General features: G+C 38.8%; 1 protein-coding gene across 2 annotated transcripts in view; it reads right to left on the bottom strand.

Annotated features, from left to right (window-relative positions):
- Positions 1 to 26,707, bottom strand: part of CMYA5 (cardiomyopathy associated 5) — an 86,220-nt gene that overhangs the window by 17,786 nt on the left and 41,727 nt on the right. Inside the window, exons 3-9 of one of the 2 annotated variants that reach the window (XM_032475067.1) lie at positions 20,890 to 20,985; positions 19,291 to 19,524; positions 17,640 to 17,662; positions 13,246 to 13,364; positions 8,504 to 8,653; positions 5,876 to 6,022; positions 4,614 to 4,761 (exon numbers count right to left, since the gene is read on the bottom strand). In XM_032475067.1, the coding sequence (XP_032330958.1) occupies positions 4,614 to 4,761; positions 5,876 to 6,022; positions 8,504 to 8,653; positions 13,246 to 13,364; positions 17,640 to 17,662; positions 19,291 to 19,524; positions 20,890 to 20,985 (917 nt within the window). Of the gene's footprint in view, positions 1 to 4,613; positions 4,762 to 5,875; positions 6,023 to 8,503; positions 8,654 to 13,245; positions 13,365 to 17,639; positions 17,663 to 19,290; positions 19,525 to 20,889; positions 20,986 to 26,707 lie in introns of those variants that run through there. The other variant, XR_004317962.1, reaches the window with a different exon arrangement.

Below are 26,707 nucleotides of genomic sequence, written 5' to 3'. Positions count from 1 at the left end.
GCTTCTTTCTGCACAGCCCACACAGCTAATCCCTGTACTATATTTCTCTCAGTTTTCCCTCCTCCACCCACAATTCTGCTGACTTCTCTCCACACAGGAGAGGCAGAACAGCTGAGGAAACAGCGAGCGGTGGAAAATTTTTGCAAGTGTTTTGAGCCCACCCAACCTGAGGAGAGCATTCAAAGAAAAACAGGAAAGGGTGAGTAGGAGCTCCCTCAGCCCCCGCACACAAGCCGGGGATTGTCACTCCCGCCCACCCCCAGTCCCAACAGGGGCCGACTGCTGGGACACAGCCGCTGTGCCCACACACGAAAATATGCAAATGTGCTTTCTGTGAGGATTATGGGGAGTGGAGGCAATTGCTCTGCTATTTCAGACACCACGTCAGGGAACGCAGGAGCACAGTAGGCTCATTCCATTCAAACACCTACTCTAAGAGTTCAACCAGCACCTCTGGTCTTAAATTGGAATTTCTATAAGTCATCACACTGGGAGAATGAATGCAATAGTGAAGATGGATGTGTTTCTGTTCTGGCAACCAAACTTAGATTCCCTAATCTAAAGGGTAATCAATGCCCTCCGTGTTGTGTGTGTGTGCGCGTGCGCGTGCGCGCATGTGTGTGCGCGCGCGATTTCATATTACTCATCCTTTTCTCCCTTTTCATTTCCTTTCAACTTCTCTTCCTACTCTAGACCAGAGCTTTTAAGGCTGTCTGTCTTTTCAGGGATTGGGGGTGAGAAAGAAACGTAAATTCATTTAGTTCTTAGTTCTGTTTATTTCTCCACCTCTCCTTTGCTGGAGACTCCAGCCAGTTAAATGACTTGCAGTTGGCAAGGGTGAAAGGAGATTGGCTAACGCCGTCATTCATCCATTCATTCACTCATTAAACAGACCTCTAATAAACAGCTGCAGAGATAAGGTTCCTGTCTTTACCCAGTTTTCTGTTGGGTTTTCTTGTTTTGTTTTGTTTTTGTTTTTTTGCATCTGGCTTAGCATAGGGGTTTTGCATAAAACCTAGAACGTATGTAAAGGTTATGTAACCAATGGATAAACAAGATTACAAGTGTCCTTCTCCATAAGTGATTCGTGAAAAGATTTCCATCCCACAGGTTGGACTAGTCCTATCTCCTAGTTAAGTATCTAAGCACTAAAATTAACCCATTCACCATTCTTCTTTACTTTGTTGGCACTGTTTATTTTTTTCCCATTTTGAATAACAGATTATCCTCAAAGCTGGCCTAACTTTTCTTCTTCGTATCAGTATTATATGTTCACTGCTAATGGTATGTACCCATTCAGGTAACACATACATATTGAGTAGCTACAATATGCCAGACACTGTTTCAGACACTGAGGCTGCAACTTTACATAATAATCTCTTCATGGAGCCAGCAAGTGAGTGGGATCAGACAATCCTTGGCTTGCTGTTGTTTCCAAGAAACAAAATAACTTTAATTATGCACTGGTATGCAGAAAACCAAGGTGAAGGATGTGGCTCTAATAAAATGGAAAAGTAGGGATCCTTTGCCTTTGTTGACTAGAGGGGATCAAGTTTTGAGGTTCTTTGTTTATCAGTTCTACTGTCTGACTCACTGTCTCCAGTTGGCATCTTAGAGATTGGGCAACATAGATTATAGTTAAACAGTTAATTTTTTTTTTGTTTGTTTTAGCATTTTGAACCACCAGACACTGTAAGGAATGTTTTAAAGTTGGTTGTAAGAAGCAGATGGTCAAAAAACTTAAGACACATGGCAACTCCAGAAGAGGAGAATTTTCCTTTCCTCCCGAACTCTTCAACTGGAGAACCAAAAGAGATACAAATGAGTTTTGCAGCTCTGGGCCTCTGAAATTAAGGATGAATTATTTCACAGGCTGTTGATGCCAACCTGAGGTACAAAGTATTGAGGCTTCTTGTACTGACGAGGGATGACTCTGATGTGGTGCATCAACAGTAGACTTTTCACATGAACAGGGTAGTGATTTGTGGCCAGCAACATTGTGCTTGCTTCAAAAAGTCATCTATTGTGAGATTCAGCAGGGATCCAGAGAGCCTAGAATCATCCCTGGGCTGTGGACTGAACATACCATTCTACCTCCTGGCACTGAGGGGTCTTTTAGCACTTAATTGGAAAAGAGCTCCGTCTCCAACACAGCCCCAAACTATCAACAAGGCTCTGCATGTGGAATTTCTCTTCACTTCTAAATTTGCTGGACCCTATCCATTCAATAACAAAGGATTCTTATATTGTTCCATAACTACTATCAACTTTCTCCTTATCCAGACTCTCAGATGCTCTCCTTTGGCAAGAAAAATAAAAATGAACCCACTGGCAAAGTCTCAAATGGAACAAACTAATGACAAGTCTTATATTTTAAATCAGCTCAACTTTTGTTTTAATGAAATTGGTGGATGGCCATTTTTCCCCTACAAATGAAACTGTCATTGATTTCTCTGGCTTTGATGAAGGATTCGCTTGGAATGCGTTGTTCATTGTTGATATCAAACAGACTTTTTTTGAGGGCCCCAGGATGACGAGAGAAAGGAACAACATTAATGAAAGGGAGTTTGAATGGTATTGCATTCTCTCTTTACATCGATGTTTCTCACATGACAAAGGAAGGTAAGATACACAATAACTCCCAGTTGCCAGGCTGTTAAGGTATGCTAACTCAGACTATGTAATGACACACATTTTAGAACTAGTGGAAAGAATAAGACAAACCTGAGTTTGCATCCTGACTCCAAACTCTCACTCCATCATTTAATACCTTGGCCGAATTATTTAACCTGCCTGAGTCTCATTTAATGGAGATCATGACTTCTCTCCTAGAATTGTTGAGAGGTTTAGATGAGATTTAGTGTAGGTCCTGGCGTGCCGAAGGCCCTCAAAGGATACCCTTCCCCCGTCCATCCCCACTTTCCCTTCTCCCTGTAGCTACATTTATGAGATGACATCACAGTTCCTGCAGTGAGACGGCTATTAGCTCTCAGGGTTTCCAGCTTTCTGCTGATTTAAGAATCCAGCTGTGTTGATATTATTCATGCAAATGCCAGCTGGAGACCGATGCCACGACAAGGATGAGTCATTACCGAGCACCCCTTAACAGTCTGATCTTGCCCCAGAAAGAACTGGGCTTTCCTCACTGATGGTGGAGAGTGATGGGAGAGACTGGCCTGGGACTCAGGCACTCCTGACAAAATGCTCTCAAAGCATCAAGAGGTTTTTATAGAGAAGGTCCCCGACTCCCATAAGTGATATTAAATAGCGGTTAGCAGCTTGGACTTCAAAATCAAACAAAACAAGGATTGAATCCTGATTGCCACTCACTCGCTGAGTAGCCTCTCCAAGCGTCTGTTTTCTCCCAGACTTTGTGTGAGGATTTAACAAGGCCACGCATACAAGGCATTTAGGACTGTGACTTGGCATAGAGTAAATGCTCAACAGAAGCCAGTTATAATCTCTCTCTGTGTATCTCCATCTTAGTCCCCCTCCCTCTCCCTCTTCCTTTCATCTCTTTTCCTCCGTCTGTCTCTAAGTTAACCTCTCAGCTACCTGCTAATCATTGAAGCCTGCCTTCCAGCACTTAACAGAGCATTGTTTCTTGTACATTTACCACATTTCCACTTCTGCTGGAATGCCTACATCCCAACCATACATACCCCACTCAACATTAATTCCTTCTTTGATCATTATTTTGTGAAGCCTGTCTTCACATGCTTGAAAGAGACTATAATTATCGCTCAGTCGTATGAAACTTCACATCATAACTAAATAAATAGCTGTTGATTGATCATGAAGATAATCAAGAGCTTAAATAATACACTTTATTAAAAAGCTGTCTCATTTCATACCATTATTTCCAAGTTCCATATCCTGCCAAAACAGTTTATCTCAGTAAATTTGGTTTAAAAAAGTCTTTATCAAAATATGAATATTAATAATAATGATCTGAATATTCATCATGGGACATGAAGTTGCCCCATTGCCATAAATTGGAGGTTAAGAAAATACCACAGTAAAGGAATTAACATTTACCAAATGCCCCCTGGATATATAGCCCTTTATTGACAAATTTGAAGTTCGTAATTTTAGTGGGAGAGCTTTACATTTCTTTTTTCCTGGAAAAGTCTCTAGATCCTTCATGTTCCTGAAGAGGCAAGCATGTCTCTGTGACAATATATATGTAATTAGCTCCTTTATATTACCAATACATCACAGAGACTTTCAAATTTACATTACATACAAGCTCACTATTAGTTTTCTGAGTTAGGTGTTACCCATTCTGATGTAATTACTAAAAGCACATAAAATATGCATATATGCTGTCTAATGACTCAAGTTAAATATACCTCAAAGAATGTTCTTTCTTATTAAAATTCACATACATTTTTCTTACAAGGGAGTTATGATTCTGCATTGTAGCATGTGTTTTATTACAAATTTGGAGTTCATTGATGAATAATGATGGAATTGCAAATCAACAGCTTAATTAGCTCAGCAGGATTTTAAGAAGATTTTCTCCCTCTGTGAGCATAAGCTTAGAGGTTAGTGTAGAGCCCAGAGCTGGGTTTTTGGCACCCCAGGCTCTCCCCACAGAGAGGGATCCTTACCTGAGGCCCTCGCCCTCGGGAGAGTGTTGTCTGCAGTACTCCAAAGTGTAGGTCTCAGTGGCCTCGGGGTTGGCAGGCCGCCATCTGATGGTGGCCGTGTTCCAACACACAGTACAGTCCTCCGCATGGATCACAGGGGTGGAGGGCGCTGCAGAGAGAGAAAGAACCAAGTGAACTATGGAGCAATCGGTGCCAGTTCTGCTTCCCTGGTATGCTAGAAAGGATGCTTGGGCATGATTTTGTCTTAATTTTTGATGAAAAAATACATTCTGGGTTGAAAACCCAAAAGGTATAAAAATGTATATAGTGAAAAGTCTCCCTCTCATCCTGCCTTCCAAATTGCCCAGTTTTCACCCATCCCCAAATCACCTCTAATATTAGCATCCTGTAAATCTTACCAGTTTCTTTACACATATACAAGCAAATAAAAATGAAGATTCTTGTCCCCCTCCCTTTACACAAAAGCTAGCCATGATCTTGCCTTCCATAAGTGCTCAATAAATATTTGTTTTAAAAGGCAAGAAGAAAGGGTAAAATGATGGGATAGTAATTTCTTCCCCTAAGATAGTTATGATTATCTTAAAGGCAATGCAGACTTGGCTCATGCTATACCTGCTTCAGCTCCTGTGAAAAGATTCCATTGTGGGAATGCATTCCCAGCTGAACAGCCTCGCTGAAAAGCCTTTCTGGGGCTCCTAACACCCATGCGAGGAAGACTGAGCTTCTTACCTTAGCAAATATGAACTCTATGTACTAGCCTTTCTCACCTCATGTCTTTCCTCTCCTTGTTTTTAAGTCAAAAAATAATACCAAAATTCTTGTTATGTCCTGCACCTCCACACTCTCTTACCTTGATGCCTGTGCACATGTGTCTTCTTGAAGTGGAATGCACTCCTTTAACACGTTACTTCCTACCAATCCTTCAAAGAATTTCGTTCAGACATCAGTTCTCAGGAGGCATTTCTGATCCTGCCCCTACCCCCACCTGTCTCAGGCACCCCTCTGGAGTGTTCTCATAATAACCTATGCATAACTGAATCACAGTTCTTACCCCAATTTTTAATAGTCTTCTCTTCAGTATTTCCCCTACTTGAATATGAGCTTTTTGAGAACAGGAACCCAGTCATTCATTGTTGTAGACTTAGCACTGCACACCACCCAGCATGCAATAGGTGCTTAACAAATGCTTATTCATTGATCTTAATAAATAGTCTGTGAAAAATTGAGTATTGCCTCCTAATACCCCCTTAACATCTCCTTACCTGTTCTAAAAACTGCCCTTTCGCTGGGCAGGCTACATCCAGTGAAATTCACAGCCATTACCCACACTTGATAGCATCGGTCAGGTTCTAAATCTTCAAAAATGCAGTAGCTTTCCTTCACTGTCACTCTGTATTCTTCCACCAAGTCTAGCATAAAACACAACTGTAAACTCAAGGGTATCTTCCTAAGTTTACTGTAAGTTACAGTTATTGCAAAAACTTGTCTATGACTTTTTTCAGTGGGAAACCCAAAATGACAGACTTACAGCTATCACTAAGTGACAGGAGCACTTCAGAATACTTAAGAAAGCAAAGGCATTCTGAAGAGAGATATTCAGAATGACTTAGTATTACTTCAGATTCTAAGCTTCATATATCACAGTTAATTTATTTCAATAGCAAATACTAAAATTGCATAGTTTATATTAGCTTAAATATCAGTACTACATTCTCAAGAAAATTCTTAAGAAGCAATGCCAATATTTCAGGAAAGTGTGTAATAAAATGAGGACAACTTATGATATTATAAAACATCTTTACAGATTAGTAAACCATTTTAGTATTCAGTAGGATTTTCAGAGTTTCAAATTCTGGTTCCTTCTCATAAATTCCATAATTCTTTGAAATAGAGATTTCCATAATTTATAGAAGTACTTAAACACTTTTGATAGGTCATAAACTATTCTAAGAAATAACTTTGTTCAGCCAAGACATTTCCTAAAATTACTTGTTATTTTACTTTCAATATTTTAGTAGTAAATATTACTCAATAACATTCTAAATAACTGCTCCCTTGGGCCAATTTGATTATTCTTACTGAAATTTTCTCTCCTTTTAAAAGAACAATTTTCTTTTCTAAATTAGCCTATGGTAATTCCAGTTATCCTCTCTTATTACTCTAGGATGTCACATCTTCAGAACCCCTCCAGTTAAGAAATCAGATTGCTTCCTTTAAAAGTAAATTTAGGAGATCTTCAACACAGCATGTTCTTTCAATTTTATCTCTCTTTCCCAATGAGCTATACTTCCTGGACAAAAAGTTTGGTTTAAATAATGTCATAAAGACATTAACTGAAAAACACTTCCCGCAGAGCCTAGAAACTGTGACTGAAGTTTTCAATGGAATCACCCTTTTAGGCTAAGTCCTGCTACCCTGGTACTCCTTTTAACAATAGACATAACATATGTTAACCGGAGTCCTATTACACACAGCATGGTGTCACAGTCTAGATCATCAGATTTACTAACTGGCATCAGCAGAGTTCAAGGCATTGAATGAAAGAGACAAGGACAGGTAAGTGTTTGAGGGATGAAAGGCGGAAGTGAAGCACTTAAAAAAAGTACTCCAGGAAATAAACAGTTGTTAAGAGGAATGTTGGAGAGCCATGAAGTTCCATGATACAATTGGATATACAAGGAGGTGAAGTGTGGTATAACAAAATAAATACAGAGTCAAGCAAATAAAAACATAAGCTTTGGAGTCTGAAGGATCTATATTTAAAATCTGCCCCAGTCACATGTACATTGCGTGGCCTTGGGCAAATTACTTAACCTCACATCAGTTTTCTCATTTGCAAATGAGGATAATACCACTTTCCTTGTGTTGTGACAGGTATATGATAATAGGTCCCCAATAAGATAGGAGTTCTTATAGACAAACTTAGCCAAATTTACAATACGCCAATGGTTACTTTCTCACTTTTTTCCAATTTAAATAGGTATCACATGACCCCTCAAAAGACTTAACTATTGGTAACAGTGAAATACATTATAATTCATTCCTTGTTACACATTGGGTTCCTATGGCATGTCAATCCTGTCACATGCTCATCTGGTTTCCAAAATATATGCATTTGTCTTCAACAAGCAACACAGAATGCCAGCAGTCCCAGCTGTTTTATCAGAAAGTACAACCTCAGACTGCCTGGCTTCTAGGTCCTATCAGAGGTCCTAGTGAACATGTAGAGAGATGTTTACTGAGGCTCAACTATAAGACGTGCCATCCATTTAGCCTCCTAAACACATTCACCTCTATCTTTGTGTTATTTGGGACACCAGAACACCATACCATAAAGTCTTCTCATGCCTTGAGAAGTATGAACTCTGAATGTACCTTTATAGTTTGTTCATAGCTTTTATCAAAGGTGAATCTGAGAAAATGCCAACCATGGCATCCATTGCTGCATTTGCCTTAAAATTACCGTAGAGGACACTGTCCTGTATACAGCTCATTTCTCCTCTACAAAGAGGTACACTTTATACTTGTCTTTTAGACTTCAGTTCTGATTGAAACTTTGTTTTTGAAATTTTGGTATATTAGCTCCCTTCTAAAAATGAGAATCACTTAATTGCTCCTGTCATCCTGACAGCTCCAAGCCAAATCTGAATTTCAATGACAGTATTCATGTTGACCATTAGGATGATATTTATGCATTTTTGTTTTCCTTGATCTTGATTTCCAAATTTTGCTTATATGCTATTTCATTATATAATTGTTGGTTTGTTGTTGTTTTTTTATAAGTGGCTAAAATGCTTTGTGGGAAGAATCAGAATATCTATATGTTTAAATACTACACATTAAGTTGTAGAAATGTACATATGCATCCATATTTGTGTTGGCAATCCTACCGTTTACTTCTTGGTCATCTTGTGGCTCCTCCATGCAGTAAACCTGGAATGAGTCAATGACATCTTCCTTGTTCATGCTCCAGTAAACTGCAATTGTTGTGCTAGTAGCAGAATTTGGTTCCTGAGGCTCTAATCTAGGAGGCTGTGGAACTGGAATATAAGCAAGATTTATTATAACTAATGCTGTTTTATTGATTGATTTCTTTTCTTTTTTGCAAAAGTCACTTGTGCTTTTTGAAAATTATGCAAACAATACAGAATTGCATGGAGTAAAACTGGGAGGGACACCTTGTTCCCAATACCCCCAGCCCCAGGGCTATTTCTTGTAGGCAACCACTGTTACAGTCGACTGTGTATCCCTCAAAAATGTTTTCTCTGCATATATACATAATGCGCATAATATACATGGAAATAAACAACTATGGACCTCCAGATGGGATCACTTGATAATATTCTTCTGTAGTCCTCTATTTAGAACAATAAACTCACACAGGTTAGAGGATACATCAAATGATTTGGTTTTCCTTCTAAACAAAAATTTTAGTATGCATTGATAGATAACCAATGTTGTATCCTTCTACATCAGTATAGACTCTATATTGAAATAGAGACAAATGAAACCCTTTTAGCTATAGTTGCTATATCATCAAGCTGAAAACGACTTTCGTGAATAAAATATCAAAATACACTATCTGAAACTACTATCCCATTTTCTCTTTCCAACATAACTATACCTATGTATTTTTTTAAACAGAATGTATAAATTACATAGGGGAAAGTACTCTACTAACTGATTAATATATAAGATTTGTTCTGAATTTTAAAGGCATTATAAATCCACTGATTTTTAAAGACAACAATATTCTCAAGTGTTTTACTAGAGATTTTTTAAATTTACAATTGTGCGTATTGAACACTAATGGTATATATGACACCATAAATCTAGCTCCTATGCAATTCTCCTCCAAAATTTTTGAGATTTAAAAGCATTAAACATATTTTACAAATTAGAGGAAAAGGTTATTCCCATAGTTGAAATGATGTCCTGTTTTTAAATTTATTTCTGTGGCTATTATCTTCCAGTCAACAATTTCCTGAGAGATGAGCTTGCTGGATAATCTAGGCCAAACTTTATGAGATTACATTATTAAAAGTCAACACTGAAGGGGAAGAAGACAAAGGTTAATTCAATAGGAAAGTGGAAATCAGAAGAAACAAATGGATCTAAAGAAAGGAGCAAAAAGAGACACACTGAGATTCAATAAAGAGATAAAGAGATGAGGAAATACACAGTTATGAAAAATGAGAAGCAGGATAAGTGGTCAAGTTCATGGACTCTGGAGCAGAGAGGCTGGCCTAGGGTGGCTAGATCCCCCACTGTGTTATCCCACCCTCAGTTCCCCCATCTTTGAAATGGGAAAACAACAATAATAATATCATTTCCTCCCAGGGCTGTTGTGAGAAGCAAGAGAATGTATATTAAGTGTTCAGCAAAGTCTCTGGCACATAGTCAGTGTTAATATTCAGAAAGCAAACTGGCCTTTGTAGGAGCACAGAAAATGGAGGGAGGAAGGTGGAAGCCCCTGAAATGGGAGTTGAACTATGGGTGCAACATCTGGTAAATCACAGAGGGACTGCAGAGGGAGGAGATGCTCAGCAGACTGCATCATAAGGCAGGAAGACTGCCTGTTAGAGCACCTCCCCCAGGACTGAGAATGGTTCAGAGACTCGTATACTATCTTTGACTTTTCTGTTTGTCTTCCCAGCAGGAAATCACTGTCACATTCTAAAGGAGTCCATCCAGATAAATGTAGTTCAGTAAGTTTTCACATGGCCCAGGTTTACTGAAGAGCCAAGCAGACTGACTATTGTCAATCATCTTTGAAGCAGTGTTGGAGAACTCTTTGAGGCACGAACAACAAAAATGCTCCTTTTTTCTCTATGAATTATACATTGAGCTATATCTGCTTTAAAAAAAAAATGGTAACATCATTTCAAGAATCTCTCTCTCTCAGGTAACATAACTTAAAATCATTAATTGACCCCCCCCAAATCAACAAATTTTAAGGAAGAAGCAGTTGCAGGGAATTAAGCAAAGCATGCAGGCTAGAAATAATTTTGTATCAAATAGACTCCTTCCCCCCAAAACATTAAAATTAAAACATCTTTTTTCAAAAACAAGAGCCACTTTTATTTTTCAGAGTATTCTAAAATTAAAAACGGAGTATGAATATTCCATAGATGTAATCTATTAACAGCAGCTAGATTTACAATTCCTGTGTGACAGAAGAACATCAGAGGCCCTGATTTTACACGTTAACAACGCTATTTACACTTCTGTGGTAATAAACTTGAGTAGGAGTAATGCCAATAAACAGAAAATGACTGTAAGCCTTCTTTGCCAGAGGCTAAGGAATTGGGTAGAGGAATCACCCATGGATTCCCTCTGCCTGACAGAGCGTGCCCATAAAGAGCTCTCATGCTCAGCGAGCTAAGCATTAGATCAACTTGCTCTTCAGTACCTGTGGCGGGACACAGATTCCCACTCAACCTAGCTTTCAAAAGAGCTCTCAGGAGAGCAGCTTTATTCGCAGTAGCCAAAAGGTGAAAGGAACCCAAAGCACATCAGTGGGTGAATGGATAAGCAAAATGGTACAGCCATACAATGGAATATTATCCAGCTTTACTAAGGAAGGTCTGACAGATGCTACAACACAGGTGAACCTTGAGGACATTATGCTAAGTGAGATAAGCCAGTCAGTCACGAAAAGACAAATACTGCACGATTCCACTTGTAGGAGGTACCTAGAGTAGTTAAATTCATAGAGACAGAAAGTAGAATGGTAGTTACCAAAGGCTGGGGGTGGAAGGAATGAGGAGTTGTTATTTAATAGATACGGAGTTTCAGTTATGCAAGATGAAAAGAATTCTGGAGATGGATTAGTGGTGATAGTTGTACAAGGATGGCGGCTTCACAATGGTTAGAGTGGTAAATTTTATGGTATGCATATTTTACCACAGTTTTCTAAAAAGTTCTCAGGATCCAGAATCAAGGGATTAGTGACCATGGATGTCATCCTTCCTTCCACAGCGATGTACCTCACCTCTAGTGTAGCATGCAAAGACTGAAGCCAGACTCCTCCTGCCGCACGCACCCCAAATAGCTGTGTATGTAGGGCAATTTGAGAGAGATTACTCTGCTCCCTCTCTTTCCTCACCTGGCAGATGGGGATAACAACAGAACCTACCTCCTGGAGTTGTGGGATTAGATGACAGTCTAATTAGGTAACAGTCTCTATCGTGCCTGGCATCACGCAAGCATGGAAGAACTGCTGGGGGTTGCTGTGTTTCTCACTAGAAAACTCACATCCTTTCCTTATTATATCTGTTTATTTACAGAGTGATCAGATTAACTTTTCAGGTACCAGGTGAGAACTTTATCTCTGACAGGTGTCACTGGTTGCAAAATGAACAAGAAATATTTAGCAGCAAGTCAACACCCCTGGGCTCCAATTCTGTGAAGCAGATGCACAATGCATGGCATTTATACCTCAGAGATCCGTCCCCCCATAGTGGCCTGGAACTATTGGGGCTGCCACACACACTGTTTATGAATGAATCATTAACACTTTGTGACAGTTTAACTCTGCGACCTCTAAATATATAAAATGTCCTCTCATTGTCTATCAGGTACTCAAAAGAATACCCTTCCAAATGAACAACAGCATATAATAAATCCCTTTAAAGCAAAAAAGCTACTCTGTTAATCAGAAGTTCCTGGTTTGCATTCACTTCTCTATTTAAATGCTTCTTAAAGACATTACAAGAAAATACCCTTTTGTTCTGAGACATTTCTAGAGAAAATCCATTAGGATAAGTGACTGAATTTTTCATTTTATGTAGGATTGGTGGGGTCTGGGGGGTTTTTTTGTTTTGCTTTTTTTTTTTTTTTTTGTATTTTTAAAGAACAGTAGCTTTTACTAGTTACTAAATTAAAACTTCCTATAAGAATGACAGTTGTCAATTTAAAAACGGAAGTTGTCTTTAAGGTGGCTTTGAAAGACTAAAGCATCTTTTAAGGAGAGCATCTCAGTACATTTTACAGTATTACTTGGTTACTTCACTGAAATACAGCAGCTTTGAAAAAATCTAAATGAATCTCATTGTCTTGTTTGTTAAAATAGCACATTAAAAAATATTTTGAAGAGCCGGCAGGATGCTTTTGACAGCTGAGTAGGAGGCTCCTGGCCACAGAGCATGATGCTGCGCTGTTAGTTCTCTAAGTTAATCTGTTTAGTTTGAAAAAAGGAAAAAGAGCTCAACTGAAGAGGGGAAAAAACACTCATAAGGAAAAATCTGTTCAACACATATGAAAATATTTTATTTCTTTTTCCTTCTATACCTAGCTGCTGGCATGAAGCAAATAATCTCTAGAAGACAGAGAGAGAAAAATCCTATTTTAAAAGGAAAAAAAGAGGAGACCCTTTGATTCTATTGCTACTTCCTCCCACCTCCTCAATATCCCAGCACAGTCATAAAGCTTCAAATGGAGATGCAGTTTATAACTGAAATGGTATACTAGTCTCACTCTTTATTTCAGAATCTAGCTTTCTAGCTTTCAATTCTTACAACTGAGATTTTTCTTTTTCCAGTTATAGCTCCTTACATTCAGAAACTTTACAAAACAAAGAAGGAAAAACTGCCAAATCTCATCAAGGCAATTAATATATTAAAGTTCCTACCAGCCACTTGTTTTAACATCTGGTCACTTCTTGCTGAGCTGTCATCATAATGTTCAAAAAGTGAAAACGCAGCAGGCATTTTCTCTAGAGAAGCAGTGCTCTCCATTGCAGAAAGCAACCTATCGAGGGAAAATACGTCTATATAAGTCAAGAAATTATTAACATACAAAATGAAAGCTAAAACATTGTTCAAAATGAAGGTGGTGGTGCTGGTAGTTTTTGTGAGGCAATGTATCCAAAAAGTTTCAAATTTGTTTCAAAATCTGGATATATATGTCTAAAGTCTATTCTTAGGCTTCTTTAGTGCAACTGGTAATATGAGAAACTCCATTCCTAGATCCTTAAATCTGAATCAATTCCCTCGAATTATACAGCCTTAATTTTGCATCTATAAAGTTAGTCCTAAAAATGATTACATTTTAATGATCATTTTTATTTCCTAAAAATATAAAGGTTCTGCAAATCACTGTGTGACGTCTTCGCTGTTTTCAACCCTCACTATTATACATTTAGCTGTTAGAAAATAAGTTCACCTACTATGTGCCAAATACTGTTCTGGGTACTGAGGATACAGCAGTGAAGGAGGATAAAGTCTATCCATTCTTAAAAGACTAAACAAGCCACAGTACATAAATGAATAGCTTTTGATACTCAAGACCCTCTTGGGAGGGATGCCAATAAACATTAACTCTTAGCATTGGTATCCAGGTAAAACCTGGACTTAAAAAACCAGATTGAATCTGAAGACGGAAAGGGGGAAGGAGAGATCACAAAAGCATTTATCTTTAGCATGAAGAGCCTAAAATTTGGTTAGGAGCTCTCCTCTGTGCACTTCGCTCACAGAGGACTGGAATCTTCCAGCCATAAGTCAACCACTCAGAGCTCCATTGGCTCTGTAATCATGGACTTTTCGACTTGGGCAGTACAGACCCACCCCTAAGCCTATGCATCTGCTGTTGGAATTTTCTTCTCCTGGATACTTACATAGACCCTTCTTTACTTAATTTAGGTCTCTCTTCAAACATCAGCTCCTCAGAGAAGCTGTATGGTACTAACACAGCAATGTGGTTCCCCTCTATTCTTTACTCTGTTGCAATTTTTTCCTCAAACTTATCACAACCTATTTGTTTTGGTCTGTCTATTTTACCTGAACATAATCTACATGCAAAAAAAAAAGGACTTTGCTGGGTTCACTACTGTATTGGCACATAGTAGGCTTTTAATAAATATATTTTGAATGAATAAGAGGACAAGGTTTTATTTGGGTGAAAAATGTCAGGATCTTAGGTCTGGGAAATTTTTTTTATCACTGTGAGGGAGAAAGACTATAAAATATAACTGAAATATTTAAAGAGTGTCTTTAAATATTTACTTGTGCTAGGAATAATAAAATTCACTAATCATCTGATTTGGGAGAGATGGTTCCAGTAGGGGCTTCGAAGAGGAAGGGACATTGAGGCTGAGTCTTAAAGAATGAGTAGGAGTTTCCTGGGAAGAAAAGAAGAGTATGGGTGTTGCAGAGAGAAAAACAGCATGAACAAAGTCACAGAGTTGTGAAAGAGTATGACACACTCAAGGGCCAGAGGGGACAGTGGGCCTCCTTGAGAACTGGGAAATGGAGACAGAGATGAAATAGAAAGGTGATTTTTGGCTTGACTGAGAAGAGCCTGCCAAGAGTTTACATTTTATTTCTTAAGGCAGGGAGAGCCACAGAATTGTTTACACAAGGGAAGCTTAAAAAAGAATGCCCTGGCACAAGTCTGGGTGAGGATGAGAGCCAGTAGTCTACAGAGGTAGTGAGGTCGGTTGGGAGGACTCCAGGATGCTATAGGTGAGGGAAGACAACAGGAGCCCTAATTAAAGCTTTGGGGGTGCAGAGGGTGGAAAAATAGACTCAAAATGGACACACAGGGGTCATTAGTGCACATTTTAAGCCCTCTCAATACTTGTCACTGACTAAATGGAGGACTTTTTGTAGCACAGAAGCTCTGGCTGTAGACAGAACACGTGATATGTTTGAGTTTTCCTTTATGCCCTGACCTGCTCAACTTTAACATCAGCGTGTGTAGGGGCAAGTGGACATCTTTTTATGAATAAGTTCCACAATGATTGTGACTCTCTTCTTCATTATTATAACACAAAAGAACAAAACAGAGGGGGAAAAATGCATCCTCTTAACAGAACAGCATTTTCTAAGCAAATATGTTTTTCAAAATATGCAAATTTTGAGTCTAAATATGCTTGACAGCATTCTTTAATTTAAGCATTTTCAGTGTCAAGAAAAATCATTTAATATACAAGCACTGCCTTTAGAGATATAATATGATGGGAGGGAGAAAAAGCGGCAAGGAAAAAAACGTAGGTAATTAGCACCTCTCATAGAAAGGAACACCAAGAACACTGAGACTTGGAGGCAGAAATTGTCTTGAGGACATAAAAGACTTCTTTTTAATGAAAAAAATCAAGCTTCATCAAATGTGTGCATGTTTAACAGGATTTTCTTTAATTGCTCGTATTTCTTCGCCAAATCCTGAATTTTGTTGTCCTTTTTCTTTACAGAAAAATAAAGTTATCCCAAGTGTACTCTCCTTTAGGCAACATGCAGCTTAAGCAAAGATTAATTCATTGCTAATTGGATAATTAATTAAAAATTAATTAAAATGACATGCAGATGAACAAGTTCAAGTACAAAACCAAGGAAATGGTATTTAGAATTAAATGGATGCCAATTCATATTAGCAAGTTAATATTCTAATGTTTAGAAAAGCAAAAATCTGAAACTATAGCGTTTTTAAGGGTAAACACATTTGCAAATTTTCATTCACCAAATTTTCCTGCCAATCAGTATCTTCCACGAGTGGATAAAAATATAATAAATAAGCAAATATGCCTCTACACTGTCTCGTGCATATGGAATGGCACTATATATCCATATACTTTTGTGGTGAGATAAACATCAATAGTACTTAGAAGAAATGTTGAATTTTTTTAAAACATAAAGAAAACTAAGAGCAAGGCCTGGGTATCAGTTTCCAGACCTGCCAGGTGTGCCTCTGACTCCTGTGTGAGAACTGGTAAACATGCAGTTGCCTGGTCCCATCCTGGATTCTCATGTAGCAGATCTAGGGTGGGGCTTTGGTTTAATAAATGGCACAGGTACTTCAGGTGCGACCAACTGGGGGCACCACCGGGCCAGGGGACAGGTTGTTATAAACCAGAAGTACTCAACCCTGCCTGCACATTAAAATCACCTAGCAAGCTTAAAAAATGCCCTGGCCACACCCCACACCAATTAAACTAGAATCTCAGGATGTCAGATTCAGGCATCAGCGTTTTTTAAAGCTCCCTAGGTAATTCTATTTATAACAGAGTCACTGTAATAAAATCCTTATTGATCAAAGCCAATATTAATATACAAATTATTTTCTTAAAGCCTATTGGCAATATTCTGTTGAACAGATTTTTTTTAAAGGTAAACAGGATTCATCTGTGCAATTTTCACTACCTACAAAAAAAAAATCAGGTTTCTAATGTAAATCCATTTTTCTATATTTTAATACAAATCTCTGATTTTACTTTATGCTATTTCACAATTTGGCATTGAATGAAATAAACTGAAGATAATATTTACAATTTTAGCAACTTACATTAAAGGGGTAAAAATGATTTTAAAAAAAATCAGGCTCAATCAGTAGGAAAGACCTCAAGGGCAGAAGGGAACCAGATCAGATCAGAAGGAGCATTTCACTATCAGATGCTCCAGAAGATAAACATAGGTCTGCTGTTATGTGTTTTTATAGACAACATTTCCCAATTTCTTGTTGAATGTTTTGCCTTTTAAATGAATGAAGACTTTCTCTTAGACTGAGTGTGAAAAACAACAAAAACAAAACAAAATCAAAAGAGGAAGATTCATTTGGGTGTACTGAGCAGAAAGAGAGGATAAATGCATACCTGTCTTTTGAAGAGATAATGAGAGAACATTCCATTAAGATTACATAAGTTATCAAATTACTCAAGGCAGACATGAATGAGTCTTTCAAATACTCATATTTAACCAATAAGTCTAAGTATCCACAAATGTTCTGTATGCAGTGACAGGAAAGATGGTCTGGTCTAGATTGGGTTGGAAATACAGAACACATCTCAAGGAAGCAGTTAAAAATCTACATTATGGTAATTGCTATTTAACTAAAGCACATGCAATTTTCTTTCAAAGCTGTCATTTAGTTTTTAAAAGCACTGTGTCTAAAAGTGCAAATCCAGTAGCTCACTAAATGTATGTATTTTTTTTAACCAGCAGCTCATTTTCTATAAAGCATGAAAATATTAAAAATAAAGCATACAGTCATGCTATTCTCAGTCACCACTACATTGTGCCATGTTTTATATACCTTTCATTGATTTCCTCAAACGACTTATGGGGGATTGAGAGAGAGAATGAGAGAAAGAGGGAGAGAGGGAGAGAGGGAGAGAGAGGGAGGGAGAGAGAGAGAGAGAAAGAGAGAGAGAGAGAGACTAATTAGCAAAAAAAAAAAAAAGAAAAACCAACCTAGACGGTTAAGATTATATATGTTCTAAACTCATGACTCCTCAGCTACCCCTAAGGCTGTTTCTCTTTGGGGGCTTCAGCTCAGGCAGCAAAGAAATTAGTGCTCAGAAGGGGTGGGGGCCAGGGAGTCTGGGATGGTGGCTTCAGTTTCCGGTTCTGCTCTGCTCTCTATCCTCAACCAGGCCAGAAACAAGTTGCTTATGCTCTGCTGCTTTATTCATTAAAAAATGCCTTAGCTTCCAGAATAGAATTCTCTGAAGCAAGAAAAATAACTTAAAATTGTTCAATGTGAGAGATACAGCAAAAATATAATCAGTAGTTATCTCTGGGTGATACCTTCTCTACGCTTTTCTGTATGTTACAAATTTTCTAAAATGGATATATATTATTCTTAGAATCAGGGAAAAAATGTTTTCTTTTTTGCAACTTATTCTAGAGAGAAGAAAACATTCTTATCAGACAAAGGTAAGGTTTTTAGGGAACACAAAGCACTTCATTAATGTTATACTTCACATAAGGTGCCTAGTTTTAAAATATTAAAGCCTCGCCTTAGTTAAGCATAAACAACAGAATGATTTTCATCCTCCTTTGAGGATGCCATGCCCACCTCACCCAAACTGCCCCTGAATGGAGGCATCCCTAAAGGCAAATCAAAAACCTAACATTGCCCCATCTTGCCTTGCTCTCTCTACAGACTTTATTTGAGGGCTAGGAGGACTGAGGGGCTTGGAAAGGGAGGTTACCACTTAACATAGAACAGTGTTTTCCTCTGGTTTGACAATTAGATTTGGAATTGCCCTCAGGGAAAACATCTCCATTACTCCTGGTTAATCCTGGCTTCCTGGAGATCCAGTATTCTAGGGACGGTTCTAGGGGATTAGAAAAGCAAAGAGCTGCTTCTGTGTGCCATCTGAGGAGCACCCAAGGGAATCTCTGTCCTCAAGGTACTTGTTTGATTTAAGGAATCTGGTCCCTAGGAAGACTCTTGTAAAAAAACCAACACGTCACCCGAGAGAGGTATCATATCACGTCATCCTTCTGCAAGCTGAATGTGAATGTTACTCTCCACTTGGTGAGGCTGAGTGAATGGTCCCTCTGAGAGGTCATTTCAGATTAGGGAGTGGAGTGGAAGGGACAGGCTCTGGAGATCAGGCCACTCAGAGGGAGCATGGTATGAATAAAGTTTTCAGGCTGCTCTCCCTCCCTCTTAGAAGGTGACCAATCCACTGTGACAGAATGGGCAGGTGATGCTGTGGCCTGGCTTCTCTGTATCCTTCAGCTGGATCTGGGTATTATGGCTTTAAGGATTTGCTGGGCCTTTAGTTGCTGCCAATAGCATGAGATATGCCCTAATGGTTTTTTGAAATCAGAATTATAGAAACTCTACGCAGAGATAGATGTGATCTTAGGGAATATTATAAGATGAATTTTTTAAGGAAGATTTGGGCCAGAGTGGGTTTAAGGTGACTTGGTGTGTTTTAAGTGGTGCTTACAGTCAGGAAAACGGTCTCGTCAAGCTCCTCGGCTTCCCTCACGATGGTCTCCAGGGTGTCCTTGGCAGTATCCATGCTCTGCAGAAAGTGGACCATCTGGTCGTGCAGGAACTCCATCTTCTTTTTTTTCACTTCTTCAAAGCTCTGGGCTTTCTCGTCATATTGTGCTAAAACCTTCTTCATCATTTCCTCATTCTGTTCTTCTAGCTTTTTCTCATTTTTACTACAGTTTTCCTAAAAAAACCCCAACCAACCAAGAAAAAACAAGCAAAAAAACCCACTTCTTAATGAAACAAAAAGTGTGTGTGTTTAAGAGAAATACCTTTTAGAGAATTAACCTCTGGCATCCTAAAAGAACCACAGATTACATGCAGTCTAAATGCCCAGCCCACCAACTCCCTTTACCATAGCTAGCTTTGCAGTAAAATTCACTATAAGTTGACTATCAAGAAGGATTTCGTTAATGAAACACATGCACAAAAATTTGTACGGCAGTCTTGCCCACCCACATTACCACATAAAATGTGAAAGTGTCATGATGATGAATGAAGATCCATGACCATCAGGTAGTAGAGAGGGTTTAATGCCATTTTCACACCTCACTAAAATCACAGAGCAAGGGAGGGAACAGCCAGGATAATGGACAGGGTGCTTCCTTCATAAGTGATCTGCAGGGAAGGGGCAGCTTCCCCCAGAGCAAGAGAAACTTTATTGCCCACATGGACAAACTTAGATGCTTAGCTGTCCTCAAGAGAGGACTAGTGATAAGGTGATCATATTATTTACTGTGTAAAAGGAACACTTTGGTGGGGCTGGGGAATGACACTAAAAATAATCAGCAGTTGTTAACTGATCTTCTACAGGAGTTAAACAGACTCTCACAAGCAAAGTAGGATATGGAGTCACCCTAGTGGTGGGGAAGCAGTCTAACAGCCTTCTGCAGGGGCCCGCTGCCAGTTGTGATTGATAAGTAAGGATGCCTGGGCTGTGTCTGTATGGATGGAGCATTGCTACCTGCTTCCTTCACTGCAGAGGGAGCAGAGGCCAGCAGGAACTCATCAGAGACAGCTGGTACCATGAGAGACATTCATCTGTCCTGGGCATGGAACACTGGGCAGTGCGTTAGAGCACCTCTACAGAGCTAACCCAGTGACAGGCAAGTCAGAACTCAGACCTGAATTCATATCTTGGCTCTCAACTTTCTATCAACTTACTATGACCATGGGTAATATACTTAACTCTTAAGTCTCAGTTTCTTATCTATAAAATGGGAACAATAAAACAATAGCTCCTATTTCATATGGTTATTGTGAGGATTAAATTGAATAAAATATGTAAATCATTTGCCCTATCACAGTAAATGCCCAATAAATGTGTATGTGTTTCCAAGGGCAAGTCATTTTTCCTTAATCAGAAAGTAGTCTCACTGATGACACACTGAGAGAAGACTTAAGGACTTTACTTTTAATGGAACAAAACCAACAATGGCAAACCACATATGCACACACAAACCCCAAGTCAGGTCCTTTTAGCTTAGAATCATTTACTTCTGATGCCATGAGCAAACCAGGTCAAAGTAAAAATGATAAGGTAACTTACCTCAATGGTATTAAAAAAGGATTCTATCTCACTAACAAAAGCCTCAATCCTCAAGGACTTTTCTTGTAAATCTTCTAGAAATTCTGCTAACTGAACCTGAAGAAAAGAATTAAGATATTCTTAGTATATGATATTTGAGAAAAGAACTTCAAGCAGTGAGTTCCAATTTCCTTATGAATTTAGTATGATTGGTAGAGATTCATTATACTATGTTCACTAGCAAATCAATCTTCAAATTTTCTTTGAGCTTCATTTAAGTTGACTATAGGATAATGTATGATAAGCAATTAGGAGACTTGTGTGTGAAAGCAATAGACAGTTTATTTTTTTATGCAAGAGAAAGGACTTCTTAGTAAGTTGTTAAGTTCAAAGCATACTTGTTTTAGTAAACTATGAATTTAATTCTTTCTCCTTAGTAAGTCCTCGATTTTCATATATTGTCTTTCCTCTAAGAGAGCAGACTTTTTGCTGAACTGGTCCAACATATCTGAGTAGCCTCCTCATATTTGCACCAAAAGGTTTCAGGTGTGCCTGCAGCGCCTGACTCTCAAAAGGTGAAGAGTGTCACCAGGCCAGAAGTCTAGCATACCAAATGATGAAAACTATCTACTAAAGAGAACTTGAGGTTCTAATGACCCTTCAAGGGTTAAAAAAACTCAAGGAGTGACAGTCAACTAGAAAATGTCTGGGTGATGTGGGAAGATGGTAGCTATTAGTTATAAATCTAGCTATAATCTATGCTGTGAAGCTTAACAAGTAACAGAATAAAAGAGCTTCCATCTGCCTGATTCTATCCACTAGCCACAGAATGAGAGAGAAATTACCTTGAGAGAAGTCCCTTGAGGATTTAGCCTCTGCTTCCCTCTACAGCCCCTGCCTCTTGTCCCCAAGTCTCCAGGCTCCTCTCACACAAGCCCCACCTTTCCTTGGACTCTCTCACCTATGTGCCTTTTCATTTGGCATTCTCCATCTCTAGACTGTCCTCCTTGCCCTTGTTTGCTGGAAGAAGTCCATCTAATTTAATCACCCAAGCTTCACCTTTTCGATATACCTTCCAGACCTTCTCCACCTTTTCATTCCCTCCCAAAAGGCTTGTTTCTCAGAACACTGTGCTCCCGCAATGCTATATTATTTTGGAGAACTATAAGTCCATCTTTTATTTTTGTTTTCATTCCCAATGATAAGTACAGTTCCTGACATGGAATGGGAGGTCAATTAATATTAAGAAAGAAGGAAGGGAGAGAATGAAGGGAGAAAATAAGTGACAGATAAAAGATAAGCCACCACATTGGGGATGGGATTGCGGGAGAAGCCAGGACCTGGATAATCTGCAGATGCAGCCATCAGTTCCAGAATAGTCACAACTGGCCCACTCACAAGATGCCAGAGAATTCTCAAGTGACAACTTTTAAAATTTATTTTTAATTTTCAAAAATTGCCAACCAACTCAATCTTCACAGTTGATTTAATGAAATGAAGCAAGCCTCTTTGGCTTAGTCAAATAGTTACCCACTTCTCTTCCTCATATTATGGAGATCTGGGGGGAGAAAAACCTTTAAAATGGTTTTAAAGGCAGAGACATCATATCTCCAAGCTTTTGAAATTTGTTTTAAATTAAGAGTATTTAGACAGCATTTTTTTTAATTTCTAAAACTCAGAGAGATAAACAAAACATAATTAAGAAGGCTGAAAAAAATCTAGTCTTTCTGCTGACAGTGCTCAGTAGTTATGTTAACAAAACCAAGTGTTATCAAAGAATAGAGCACATTTGACTGGTGCTAATACATCCTAATGCCTGAGATTTCATAAAAGAAATTGACTCATGCCCTACCTCCAAACTTTATCAGGTAAAGTCTGAACAAAATTTCACCCTGGAGGACGATGGTCAAGATGGTGGAGTGGTAGGACCACGAGCTTGCCTCTCCTCGCGACTACAAAGAAACCACAACTGAATGCTAAACAACCATCGAGAAAAGACTGGAACCTAGCAAAAAAGATCTTCTGCAACTGGAAACATAAAGAGGGAATCATAGCAAGATGGCAGGAGGGCCATGCTCACGATATAATTGGGCCCCAAACCCCTCATGTGGGCAACCCACAAGCTGAAGATTTGTTAAGTCACAGAGGCCCTCCCATAGAAGTGAGAGCTCTAAGCTCCAAGTCAGGCTCCCCAGCTCAGGTCCCGGCATTGGGAAGAGAAGGAGACTCCAGGATATCTGGTTTTGAAGGCCAGGAGGCTTGGCTCTGGGAGCCTCACAGGACTAGGGTAAACAGAAACTCCATTCACTTGAGAAGCGTACACGGAAACTCACGTGCACCAGGTCTAAAGACAGAGGCAGTGATTTCATAGGAACCTGGGCCAGACCTGCCTGCTGGATTTGGAGAGTCTCCTGGGGACGTAGAGGACTGCTGCGGCTCACGCAGGGGACATAAAAACTGGTGGTGGACATTCCAGGAGTGTTAATCTGCATGAGCTTTCCTGGAGGCTGACACTTTGATTGGATCACTAGCACCAAGACCTAGCCCCAACCGACAGCCTGTAGGGAAGCCTCAGGCCAAACAACATACAGGGTGGGTACAAAGCCACACCCATCATCAGACTTCCTAAGCCACAAAGACCTCTAGACACTGCCCTAACCACCACAGGTCCAGGACCAAGCTTCATCCAGCAGTGGGCAGGCACTGGCTCCTACTGCCAGGAAACCTGCATAAGCCTCTAGTCCAGCCTCATCCACCAGGGGCAGATACTAGAAATAAGAAAACAATAATCCCAAAGCTTGTGGAAGGAATCCACAAACATATAGAAAGATAGACAATATGAGGTGGCAAAGGAATATCTTCCAGGCCAAGGTACAAGATAAAATCCCAGAAGGAGAAATAAGTGATGATGAGATAGGTAATTTATTGAGAAAGAGTTTCAAGTAATGATGGCCAAGATGTTCAGAGAACTCAAGAGGAATATAGATGTACAGAGTGAAGTTTTTAGCAAAGAGTTGGAAAATATAAAGAATACCCAAACAGAGTTGAAGAATAAAATCACTGAGATGAACAATACACTAGAAGGAACCAAGAATAGACTAAATGAGGCAGAAGAACAGATCAGTGAGCTAGAAGACAGATTAGCAGAAATCACTACTTTAGAACAGAAAAAAGAATGAAAAGAAATGAGGCTAGTTTAAGAGAACTCTGGGACAACATGAAGTGCTCTAATATTTGCATTATAGGGGTCCCAGAAAGAGAAGAGCGGGAGAAAGGACCTGAGAAAACTTTTGGAGAAATAATAACTGAAAACTTGCCCAACTTGGTAAAGGAAACAGTCATCCAAGTCTTGGAAACACTGGGAGTACCACACAGAATCAACCCAAAGAGGAACACACCAAAGCACATTGTCATCTAATTGACAACAATTAAGGATAAGGAGAAAATATTAAAATTAGCAAGAGAACAGCAACGAATAACATACAAGGGAACTCCCATAAGGTTATCAGCTGATTTTTCAGCAGAAACCTTACAGGCCAGAAGGGAGTGGCTCGATATATTTAAAGTGATGAAAGGGGGAACTTACAACCAAGAATACTCTATCCAGCAAGGCTCTCATTCAGACTTGATGGAGCAATCAAAAGCTTCACAGATAAACAAAAGCTAAAAGATTTCAGCAACACCAAACCAGCTTTACAACAAATGTTAAAGGACCTTCTCTAGTCATCAAATCATATGAAAAGAGAACAAAAAGAAGAAAGAAAAAAAAAGAGAGAGAGACCTACAGAAGATTGTTTTGGCTGTTCAGGGTCTTTTGTGGTTCCTTATAAATTTTGGAACTGTTTGTTCTAGTTCTGTGAGGAATGTCGTGAGTATTTTGATGGGGGTTGCATTGGCTCTGTGGATTTCTTTGGGTAGTGTGGCCATTTTGATAGTGTTGATTCTTCCAATCGAAGAGCACAAGAAATCTTTCCATTTCTCTGTGTCATTTCGGTTTTCAGAGTATAGGTAGCCTCCTTGGTTAAATTTATTTCTAGGTATTTTGTTGTTCTTGATGTAATGAAAATGTCTCTGCCAGTTATAAAATTCTGGTTTTTGAAGTGGAAAAAAAAGTGAATGAAGGGCTGCAAATGGTAAAATAGCCTTTTTTATGGGTGAGTTGTATTCCATTACATATACTGCATCTCCATTATCTATTCAACTACTGATGTGCACTTAGGATTCTTCTATATCTTGGCAATTATAAATAATGTTGCTGTTAATAGCAGGGTGTATGTATCTTTTTGAGTTAATTCTTATTTTGTGGTTGGCTTTATTCCTTTGATAACTATGTAAGTTTAAACAGCTAAAGCTCTAAACATTCTTAGAAGCAATGAACAGTACATATATGTAAATTTAAAAACACATGTGCAGTAAAAGAAAATTTATCAAGCCATGAAAGACATAGAAGAAACTTAAAAGACATATTACTAAATGAAAGAAGCCACTCTGAAAAGGCTACAAATCATACCTGTATGATTCCAACCAAATGACATTTTGGAAAAGGCACAGCTATAGAAACAATAAAAAGATCGTGGTTGCCAGGAGTTTGGGGAGAGGGTGGGAGGGAGGAATGAATAGATGGAGCACAAGGGATTTTTAGGGCAATGAAATTATTCTGTATGATACTGTAGTGGTGGCTACATGTCATTATGCATTTGTCAAAACCCATAGAATGTACAACATCAAGAGTGAACCCTATTGTAAACCATGGACTTTGGTTGATAATAATGTGCCCATGTTGGTTCATCGATTGTACCAAATATGCCACACTGATGAGGGATGCTGAGAATAGGGGAGGATATATATGTGAGTGGGGAGGGCTATGTGGGAACTCTGCATTTTCTGCTCAATTCTGTTGTGAACCTGAAACCACTCTAAAAGAATAAAGTCTATTAAAAAAAATTTTCACCCTGGAGAAACAGAACCAAGTTGAGAAGGATTACTTTTCTAGAAAAAAAAAATTAAAAGCCAAGGTTCTAATAAGTTATCTTATTGAATCAAAATGAGCCTGACAATTAGTTAACAGTGACCTAACTGAATAATTATATTGAAAATTGCTACCATTAGGAAGGCACTGAGCAGAGTAACATGGATATACAGTCAAGAGCATGAGCTTTGGCATCAGGCAGATCTGGGTACCAATCCTAGTTCTGTTTTCTATGACCTTGGACTTAAACTCTCTGAGCCCATTTTGTAATCTGCAAATTGATGACCATGGCATGGTTGTTGTGAGGATTAAAAGATATCTTGAATATAAAGAATTTAACACCTTGCCTGGCCCATAGTAAGGGCTCAATTGTTATTACTGGCAATTTTAGATCATTCTGGCTACTGTATGGCCAAGAGACTGATGAGATAAGAGTTGGGGTCCTGGTTAGAAGGCCACTGAAAGGTAGATGAGAATCTTAAAGACTAAATGCTAGATTTCCAATAGTATCCCTGGGGAAGTGGAGTATTTATAATCACATACATAAGGATATATGTTGTGACTAACTTTCTGACGTTGGGAATCTATAGATAAAGCCAGAAAGAATGCAAAGGTTTTCCATTTCTAGCATCAGTTTTATAAATAAAGACGAAATGCAGAGAAAATCAAAATTTAAAATGTCTTACTGTCTTGAGTATTTTATAAAACTTGCAATAAAATGGTCAATGTAATATAAGTGTGTATTTTTAAAGGATGATATTGCAGATAACAGAAAATAAATTGTGTTTATGCTCAAATGCCTATGTTTTAATTTAAAATTACTTGCCTTTTTGGGACAATGTTAAGGGCCACTGACATAAGATAAGATAC

The sequence above is a fragment of the Camelus ferus genome, chromosome 3 (assembly GCF_009834535.1).
Source record: "Camelus ferus isolate YT-003-E chromosome 3, BCGSAC_Cfer_1.0, whole genome shotgun sequence".
In the NCBI taxonomy this organism is placed as follows: domain Eukaryota; kingdom Metazoa; phylum Chordata; class Mammalia; order Artiodactyla; family Camelidae; genus Camelus; species Camelus ferus.
Note: the sequence above shows the minus strand (reverse complement) of the source record. Positions and strands in the feature narration are given on the sequence as shown.